Source organism: Numenius arquata, chromosome 5 (genome assembly GCF_964106895.1).
Source record: "Numenius arquata chromosome 5, bNumArq3.hap1.1, whole genome shotgun sequence".
Taxonomy (NCBI): Eukaryota; Metazoa; Chordata; class Aves; order Charadriiformes; family Scolopacidae; genus Numenius; species Numenius arquata.
In genome coordinates this window covers 973253-983206 of record NC_133580.1, presented here as the reverse complement: position 1 = coordinate 983206, position 9954 = coordinate 973253, and the positions used below count along the sequence as shown (strand labels likewise).

Sequence of the window (9954 nt, the reverse complement as noted above, 5' to 3'; positions counted from 1 at the left end):
AAACCCGGGGGTGGTTAAAATAGGCTTTGACATAGGGCTTGGGACGCAGCAGGGAACTTTCTGTGTCCACCAACAAAGTGCTGCCGGTCCCGGGGCAGGGCAGAGCAGCAGAAATTGCTACAGACAAATCTGCTCTAGGGGGTAGGTGGGTTTATGGAAGCTGGTTTAGATATTCCTCAGTCTTTCTGGTTTTGTTGAAACCCCTTTGTCTTTCAGAAACGTGATTTGTATGTAAAACGGTTGCATTTCAGTAAAAGCTGAGCTAAAAAAAAAACAGCCCCCAACACCTGGAAAATGTTTTTGCTTTATTTACAGGTCTTTTCTCTTTTCCCTTTTTCCTCTCTCCATTTTTTCCCTGATGAGATGAAAAGGGGAAGGAAGAAAGAAAGAGAGAGAGGTAAAAGAGAGAAGAAAAACCAACAGAAAAATCATAAAGAACTTGGTAACCGAAACTTTCTCCTATAGGTTTTCTTTTGGCAAGAAGTGAGTGTGGTTTTTTTAGAAAAACACACTGCGAAAGCACTCGGGGATTAATTCCTTTAAATAGTAAATTTGTGAAAGCCCTTTGCCGTGTTTCAGTTATCTCCAGAGGCTCTTTCAGCTGAGATCGGACCTTCCCCGTTGCCTTTTCCACCTTAGCTTGACCATGAGGGGGACGAATGTCTCTGTCCCCCTTAAGATGGCACGAACCCTGGTGTCCTGGTGCTGTGACCAAGACACATCGGGGTCCAGCTGCCCCGTTGGAGCCTCGTTGGCAGGAGGGAGATGAATCCTGGGCATCAAAATGCACGGCCCCCTTTTTTCCCTTCAGATCCATGGTCTTGTGTGTGACCCCCCGCCCAGGAGCTGGCAGCCGGAGGAGGCTGTGAACTTTCCAGCTGCTGAAGACCTGGGATCAAGGCTGGATTCTCTTCTGGAAGGGCACGTCTCTGGGATCCTCTCCGGCATCAGGGAGAGAACTGGCTGCTTCCAGGTTCTGCAGGGGGTTGGAAAGGTGAGATCCTTGGTCCCAGCCTCATCCAGATTTGAGCCATCTCTGCCTTCCCTTTCCCGGGCTCACAAACCCCTCCCTGGAAGGACAACGAGCTGGGGAGGGGGAAGCTGGAGCCGGTGGTTTGGCCGGATGCTTCTGCCGAGGATGTCTGGTCCCCTGAGCCCTGCGGTCACAGACAATCACTTTCTTGTGCCGTACGTGAGGTGGGGTGAACATCCTCCCTGGGGGGGGAGCCTGGGGCAGATTTCCCAGGAAAAGGTGAAGAGGAGGGGGGTTGGTAGGGTTCCCCAGATCAGGTTGGTCGCACCATGAGGCCAAGTTACTGCCCCTCTCTCCCTGCCATCAACAGGAGGAGGTTTCAGGCCATTGATGGTCTACCAGGCATACACGCTGCCTGGATCTTACCCTGGCTCTGCCCAGGGACAAACTGTCCCAGCAACAGGGGCAGGTGATAAGGGGTGTTATCGAAGCTTTTCTTTGGCTTTTTCAGCTGGAAATTGTCACTCGTGGTCCCTCTCCCTCTCCTCCTCAACCCACATCCATCTCAAGGTGACCAGATCTCAACCTTCCTTCCCTTTTCACACACAGCTCTCCCGCCCCGCGTTTCCACCCGAGACGAATGGCTGCAAGTCACTTGGTTTTCCTGCAAGGAAATAAAAAAATCCTGCCAGGATCTGAATCCCCTTCCCCTTCCTCCAGAGGTGACTCGGCCCAGAGGACGGATTGGTGTGGTTCAGAGCTAGTCCCAGGGGGTCCGTGAGATGCTGCAGCTCCTTCCAGGTGGGTTACGACACGAAGGCAAAAACGATTCAGGCCCAGCCAGGAAACGGCCGTGCGAGAGAAACGGAGGGGTCCTGCCCCCGTGGGCAACGGTGCCTTCTCCTCTCGGCCCCGTGGGTGGCACGGCTTTAGGAAGAGCTGTACTTGTTACTCAAGCGGGAGCTGCTCCGGTCCAGCCCGAGCTCCTGCCCGTTGGCTTTCCACTTCCCCACGGAGCCCTTCTCGTCCGTGGGCGTGATGCTCAGAGCCGGTCGCTGGCACCAGCAGCACAGGCAGGACTGCGGGGAGACGGGAGGGGGGAGAGAGGGGTTACAAGTGTGGGCTACGGGGTAAAAGAGGAGAAAATGTTCCCTTGCTGATGTTGGCCAGGCAACCCGCACAGTGCCAGGCTGGGAATCGGAGCTTGGAAGTGCTTCCAAGCCTTCCTGTCCCTCAGATCTGCTGGGAGCAGGTTTTCCAAGATAGGGCTGGTGGGGATTGGAAATGAAGATACCCAAGATTCGGGTATCTTGTGCAGTTGTGCTTTCTTGTCCTTGGGGGACAGCGAATATGGGTAATGCTCAGCTGGGATCAACTCTTCTTTTTGCCACAGCAGCTGAGAGATTACCCCCTTCCCTTTCCCCTTCCCTTTCCCCTTCCCTTTCCCCTTCCCTTTCCCCTTCCCTTTCCCCTTCCCCTTCCCTTTCCTTTTTCAGGGCTCCACTACTCCTGATAATTATCTCCAGGAGCTCTGGAGGGGTCAACCCTACCTGGAAGCAGTTCTTAAATTTCCGGCTGACAAAGTAGAGAGCCACGGGGTTGATGCAGGAGTTGAGGGAGGCCATGTTGATCCCGAAGTAGTCCATCACCAGGAGGAAACTGAGGCAAAAGGGGAGAGAAGAGGGTGGAATGTGTTGAAAGCTCACTGAGCGGAGAAGCGAGGGAAGGTTTCCCAACTGCCTGGCCTGGGAACCTTCTTCCATGAAGGGCAAGTGACTGATACCATAGAAACAAGCCCAAAACCGTCCCTCCTGCAGCTGGGCAATTTCCCAACACTTTTTCTTATGAGGAGCGTTCCCTGAGGAAACCAAAAGCATAAGATCGATTTCCCCTGGTGACTTTGATGCTCTCAAACTCAAGCACAGGAGCAGTGTCTGGCCTGAACTGGATTTTGGCGTGATGGGTAAAGAGGAGAGGGGAGGACGGGCACCTACCACATGGCAGATAGTGTGCACAGACCTTGGACCTGCTGCAGTCCCTTTAGCCCTGCCCAGGAGACCTCTTTAACCCATAGCTTTATAGAGACATTTTGAAATTTGATTTCTTCTCTTCTTATGGTCTCCCACACCCTTTCTCTGTGCCTATCAGGAGAGTGATGCCATCTAGAAAAGGAGCTGTTGAAACAAGGTGTTTGGAAGGCAACTCCAGCAGCCTGCAGTGAGCCCAGCAAAGCTTCTGCTGGCGGCCACCAGTGCTCCCAGCACAGTGCCCTCCTGCTGGTGCCCCTACCTGAGCAGTTCACATCTGTTGGGGTCCGTCTGGTCATAGATGGTCTTTTTGAGGATGCGGCTGAGGTGGAGCGGAAGCCAGCAGAGCGCAAAGATCACCACGAGGCAGAACACGGTCTTGGCCACCTCCCGGCGCTGGGAAGAGAAGGTGGGCAGGGGAGAAGGGATGGTCTGGCTGAGCATTGGAGAGCAAGTGGAGCAAAGCACCATCTCCACACCTTGAGCAAGGGCCCCTGGAGTAATTTCCAATGAGGGCTGGGCACCCCTTTTGATTCCAAAGCACAACCTGCAGGTCCCAACTCCTCCACCATGAGGAGGACCCCAAGATCCAGGCTGTAGAAACAGACAGGGGGTACCAGCAGCACAATATGGACCAGCTTCCTTCACACCCCTTCCCACCATTGCTCCTGGTGACTTTGCTGAGACGTCGGGGACTCATCCATCCACCCTTCACTCTATATTATTGTGACAACCAGCTGGTGTCCCTCAAGGGGTCATTCTTTGGGAGGGGGACAGTCAGCTATTCTTTTCCTTGCACCCTTTGTCTGTAATACGGCACAGGCAGCATTCGGTCCAGCTGGGTGTGACCTGGGCTGGCACAGTGCGGCCAGAGAGAAATGACCACGAGAAAAATTGAAAATCAAGCAGGTCTGTGGCCGTAAGGCTGGTGGTTTGGGTTGTCCCTGAGAGTGGAGATTGTAGAGCTGAAAGCCCATCTCCCTGGTTTAATCTGAGCATCTGCATCAATGTGCCAACACGTGTTGGCCGCCGTGAGGCTGTGTCAGCTCATACCTGTCCTTTTCAGGGGCAGGTCTGTGTTGTCCCGTTCGACAGCACACGTGTTTGGAGAACACGTCTCCCCGAGTTTGGAGAAATGTCAGAGTTTCTGCCCTCTTGGTTTTCTCACCCGTTTCATGTGGTCGTTCAAAGCAATCCTCATGCCATTCCTTTTGCTCAACATCTCGCACGACATGAGGGTGTAGAAGATGCCAGTGCACACCAAGGGGAGGCAGAAATAGAAGCCGAAAAGCCACCAGTCCTTCACATCCCGGTAGAACTGCAAGTAAAAGAAAGAGCAATGGGAAACTGGGGAAAGGAAGGGATATAACTGGGGCAGGAACTGGCCCGGTCCCTGACACCGATGCTGGTCTGTGTCAGACGCTTCTGATGTGTGAAAGTGCAACAGCTCCTGTGCTAAGGGCACATGGGATTGTCTTCCCCCAAGGCTGGGGCACAGGTTTAACCTGAAGAAGTAAAAGCTGGTTTCAAACCAGCTGCCTGTTTTCTGGCCCCACATTCCAGGCAAGGCTGCCCCACGTCACCACAACGCTGGGTCTTCTGCACTTTGATACTGCTCTCCCTGTGTTCACCCCAATGTCTAGAAGAGGAGATGGCCTCAAGTTGCACCAGGGGATGTTTAGGGTGGATATTAGGAAAAAATTTCTTCACCAAAGGGGTTGTCAAGCACTGGAACAGGCTGCCCAGGGACGTGGTGGAGTCACCATCCCTGGAGGGATTTAAAAGCTGGGCAGATATGGTGCTGAGGGACATGGGTCAGTGGTGGTTTGGGCAGTGTTGGGTTGATGGTTGGACTTGATGATCTTAAAGGTCTTTTCCAATCTAATTGATTTTATGATTCTAAGAAGCCATCTACAGAAGCACCTAATCCTTTAACTGAGGAAGGAGGATGCCCTGGTTGCCCGTGTCTGCCTCTCCCTGGCACTGCAGCCGGTGTGGGACGGAGTACATACCATCATGAAGCTGGATTTCTGCTCGGAGGCAAGCATGCACACCCACAGGTGGCGTTCCCAGTAGCTGAGCTCCACCATGTCAAAGGCTATAGCTTCAGGGACTGCGAGCACGATGGCCACTGCCCAGATCAGCATCACCTCCACTGCCTTCCACATGGGGATTCCTATCCCCTGGATCCGACTCCAGGACGCCACTGCTCGGTACCTGCCCAACGTGTGGGAACGCAATGGGATGAGATTGGAGTAAGAAAAGCAACTGTCAGGAAGGGGTTGAGAAGGTGCAGATTAGAGTTGTCCCCAAAGGCCGTTTCCCTTGTGCCTTCCTCCTCCACCCCAGAACCTTCCCCTTCAGTGGAATGGGAAAGATCAGAAACAGGGGCTCAATGGAAATGGCCTCAAGTTGCACCAGGGGAGGTTTTGGATAGATATGAGGAACAATGTTTAAACTGAAATGGTTATTAAGCATTGGAATGGGCTGCTCAGGGAAGCAGTAGAGTCACCATCCCTGGGGGTATTTAAAAGACGGGCAGACATAGCCCTCAGAGATATGGTTTAGTTGTGGTTTTTGTCAGTGTTGGGATGATGGTTGGACTCGATGATCTAAAAGGTCCCTTTCAACCCAGACGATTCTATGATGAGTATGATGGTAGCTATCCTTGGCCAATGTCTACCTGCCAATGGGGAGGTGCCACCCTTCCCCACCACCCCAGGAGCTGTTCCATCACACCATGATCCTCCCCTCGACCTTTTGCTGCAAGGTTTGAACTCTGTCACCAGAGCCAGTTCCTGTTGGATTCCAACTCTATGTGACAGCACCCTGTCCCTGTCTCTGAATGTGGCCTGGGACCAAGCCACCCTGCTGTCTGCCTTGTGGTTACGATGAAGGGACATGCCATGGTCAGAGATGGGTGCAGAAGTGGTTTCTTACCTGTCAATGCTGAGGGCACAAAGGCTGAGGACCGTGATGCCCACTGAGGCCTTCTGGATGAAGGGGACCAGCTTGCACACCTGCACTCCAAAGGGCCAGTCCTTGGCCAGGAGCTGGGGAAGAAGAACCGCAGGGTTAACAGGCTGCTTCGGGGAAGTGTGTCCGGCTTCCCGTAATAGCAGGTGGTTGCCCACAAGGTGTGAGAAACCCACAAAGAGCAGCTGAAAGCGCTCTGAGGTTGCCTCCGCTGGGGCTACGCGGTGTGTGCTCTCCAGCTTGAACTGGGAACCATTCGTTTCCCCGAGGGCTCGTTGTGAGACGGGCTGTCACACAGATGGAAGGGTGGTCCAGACACTGGGTTCTGAATCCATAACCCTGGGTGGTTTTGGGTGGATTCTGAATCCTAAACGCCACAATGTGCTTTGGGTTGCACAGGGAAACCGGGTGTCATTCTCTGACACAGCCAAAGTCCAGCAAGGACAGCTTCTTTCAGGTGGCTTTCAAAGCCACATAGTCTTAAGCCCTTCCCACACTCTGACCCTCTACCACACTGAGATTCCTTATAGAACATACTCTGTGGCCCCAAGCTCAGCTGGGGGGAGCAGAGGGTATCAGTGGGGACAAGATGCCCTGAAGGCAGGAGAAATCCAGGCCACTCACTCATGAGGAAGAGAGTGAGCCTGGGTTCACAACCCTCCTATCCCCATGACACCTGGAGCCCATCCTACGGTTATCCCTGCTCAGAACCATCCCCTCCCACAAGCTCTTCAGTTTAGCAGCAAGAGAAATCAATCAATCAGAAGCTCTTATGGACATCAGGGTCCCAGGTGAAGGCAACCCACCAACCCTACCCTTTCCATTGGTCTGCAAACCTGGGTTTTCCACCCATCTCATCCAACACTGTATCATAAGGGAGACACACCACGAGGGAACTGGGCTGCTCTTAGGACCAGGTTGCTCATAGTCAGTTTGGGCTTCTCACACAAGCAAAAATTTCTCCTCCAGGAGGTGGATGGAAGCAAGAGGGGCAGAAGGGAGAGGGGTTGCTCAGGCGGCCTAGGGGAATCCTGGTTATTCCTGACTATTTGTTGTGCCTGTTGTCTCTCGTTCAGGGGGCAGTGTCTCTGAAAGGAACCCCTGGTTTATAATACAGCCCTCTTCCTTGGTCTTGGGTGAGTCTTCACGTTTAGCTAGAATAAAAAAAGGTATTTGCTTGAGGCTGGATAACTGAACTGTGCTGGGAGAAGTGTCCCCGGTGCACAAGAACAATAATTTTTCACTCAGCTGAAATAAACATGGGGTTGTAATGTCAGGAGACCGCAAGTGAGTCTTTTCTTGTGGTTTTTAGATGAGATTTAAAAGATCTGGAAGGTTGTGTGTGTGTATAACACAGCTGTAGCTGAAAACACCTCTGCTTTCCCAGCAATGTTCTCTGAGCTTTTCGCCCCTTTTCTCATCCTTTGGATCTCAGTCATCCAAAGTCATCCTGAGTCATCCTTTGGATGAGAAAAAACCCTCTCCCCTGCAAAAATGGAGCCTGTAATAAAGAGCAGGAGACGGACATCCCCCAGGGCACCGGGGCAGGTGGGAGCGGGCACCAGCACTCATGCCGCACGGAGCCTACCTTATACACGTTGATGGGTAGAGCAATGAGGATGTAGAGAAGGTCTCCGAGCGCCAAGCTCGCGATGAGGACGTTGGGCCCGTTCCTCATGCACTTGTTCTTGTAAATGATCCTCAGGAGCGTGGAGTTCCCGATGATCCCAACTATGAAGATGGTGCAGGAGACGATGGTGTTGATGTACTTGAAGATGTGTCTGATATCTGCGGGCTTCACACAAACGGGCAGCAGGGGTGGCTCAGAGCTGGTGGCCCTGGGGAGGGTCTCTGAGTGGTTTGACAGCTTGGCGTCCTGGAACAGGCTTGGCTGGACCAGACTGTAAGCCTGCTCCTGGCCAAGCACCTCAAAGGGGATGGTGCTCTCCTGGAAAGCCCTTGGGGTCTGGCCGTGTGCCCCAGAGAAGAGGTAAGTGAGGAAAATGGCTACAGCCATGGGAGCTGGGATTCTCGCCATTGAGCATAGAATGGCAAAGCTGCCCGTAGAAGTCCTTGCAGTGCTCGTGGAATGTCCTTGCTTGGGTCTTGGTTGGATCCGCAGCTGGAGAAAGGGACAAGGGAGAGAACTTAGTTACCAGAGGAAGGAGGAACCTCGAATACTGTGTCCAGTTTTGGGCCCCTTACAACAAGAAAGACATGGAGGTGCTGGAGCGTGCCCAGAGAAGGGCAACGGAGCTGGTGAGGGGTCTGGAGCACAAGGAGAAAGGTCTGGAGAACTTCTGGGGAGTGGCTGAGGGAGCTGGGGTGGTTCAGCCTGGAGAAAAGGGTTGTCAAGCATCGGGACAGGCTGCCCAGGGAAGTGGTGGAGTCCCCACCCCTGGAGGGATTTAAAAGCCAGGCAGATGTGGTGCTGAGGGACATGGCTTAGTGGTGGGTTTGGGCAGTGTTGGGATGATGGTTGGACTCCATGATCTGAAAGGTCCCTTCCAACCTAAATGATTCTATGATTCTATGAAAGGAACTTCTGGAGAAAGTCCATCATCACAGTGATCAGAAGAAATGCCACATTAGATCCCATCTGGTCAAAGCAGCCGACCCCTGTGGGTGGGAGTCTTTGCTGCTAAGTTTAAACATCCCTCTTGGGTAAAACAAACTAAAAGGAAACCAAACAGTCTCTTACGCCTCTTACACAGTATTTCAGCAACTGAGTGCACCTATAGTGTCTTCTCAAATAGGTGTGTTGAATCAGCTGCTGCACCTTCTGCACCTATTGCTGCTCACATGCCAAACCGGACTTTCCCTTTGTTCCCACCGCACACTCCTCATTTAGTTCCTGACCCTTTGGAGCAGCAGTTTTGGGGCACCTGTCCTGTTTACGCCTGCCCATCTGGGCCATTCTGCCAAGCCCACCCTGGGGGGCACAGAACCAGCAGACCTTTTCTTCCAGTTAGTGCCATGGGAAAACTGGGCCACACAAATGTCCCACCCTTCAGCAGATCATAGAATGGGTTAGGCTGGATGGGACCTTAAAGACCACCCAGTTCCACCTAGATCCCGTGGGCTGCCCTGTGCCACCTTTCCCTGCAAAGCCAAAAGGCTCTTGCTGGGAACCCTGATGGGAAAATACTACCAGGGTTTTTTTCCAGAAATGCCGTGTCGATATCTGACATCTTATTCCAATTTATGTGCGAGCGGCACAGCCCCTCCTTCCCCATCCTCATCGTCGGTAATTGAACCGCTTCCTTTCCAAATCCACCGTGCCCGTTCAGCTCAATACTCAGGGAGATAAATCTCCCCGTGCTGTTTGCAGCGCCGGCTGCTGAGCGCAGTAAAAGGTCTCTCAAGCTCACCCAGGCTGGAGCACTCTAATAAATACCACCAGAGTGAGTTCTGCTTTGCAAATCTCGGACGATGCTCTCGGGCAGGACTAGCGAAGCTGCTGCTCCACAGCCACCCGGCAAAGCTGAGGACGGCTGCGGCACTGTCCTGGCGTGAGGTGAATTTGTGGAAGGGGGTTTCTGGATGATCCAGATGTGGCCACCAGTGGGAAGTGAGCCCAGAGAGGGAGATGGCAGCACCCTGCCGGTCTGTGCCCCGGCACAGACAGGGACAGACCTTGGGGCTCTTGCTTAGAGGAGGTGAAGAACATATTTTTCAATGAGCATGAAGAACATGTTTTTCAAATTATGAAACTTTACACCCTTGAAGGGAGGGAAAACGGTAGAAACAGGAGCCTTTTCAGGCTTCCCCAGGATGTGCTCTGCACCCCCATTAGGCAGGGATGGGGGTGCCTGCCTGGAATTAGAGGTGGGACGTCAGTCTCCACTCCGACCCCACCAGGCAGAGCCGGGATCTGAGCCCAGCTGTAGCCTGAGGATCTGCTCCCCAGGACCATTCAGCCAAGGCGAACCCAACTCCTGGGTTGTAGCAGGGTTCCCCCTGCCCAGGACCGGGGGG

The 9954-nt window shown here is 53.2% G+C and overlaps 1 protein-coding gene across 1 annotated transcript; it reads right to left on the bottom strand.

Annotated features, from left to right (window-relative positions):
- Positions 1 to 1902: 1902 nt before the first annotated feature.
- On the bottom strand, positions 1903 to 8083 carry LOC141464484 (endothelin receptor type B-like). Its single transcript, XM_074147431.1, has 7 exons — positions 7565 to 8083; positions 5941 to 6053; positions 5013 to 5217; positions 4169 to 4318; positions 3263 to 3396; positions 2524 to 2632; positions 1903 to 2052 (listed from the first exon to the last, which is right to left on the bottom strand). Exons 1-7 carry the CDS (start codon positions 8012 to 8014, stop codon positions 1903 to 1905), a joined length of 1311 nt encoding a protein of 436 aa, XP_074003532.1. The 5' UTR covers positions 8015 to 8083.
- Positions 8084 to 9954: the final 1871 nt, after the last annotated feature.

Bases quoted from the DNA above. Each gene is read 5' to 3' on its own strand.
- LOC141464484 (XM_074147431.1), bottom strand. From the start codon at position 8,014: ATGGCGAGAATCCCAGCTCCCATGGCTGTAGCCATTTTCCTCACTTAC. The intron at 5,218-5,940 runs GTAAGAAACCAC...CACGTTGGGCAG, and splicing joins TGTGCCCTCAGCATTGACAG to GTACCGAGCAGTGGCGTCCT. The intron at 2,053-2,523 runs GTAGGGTTGACC...GTCTCCCCGCAG, and splicing joins AATTTAAGAACTGCTTCCAG to TCCTGCCTGTGCTGCTGGTG.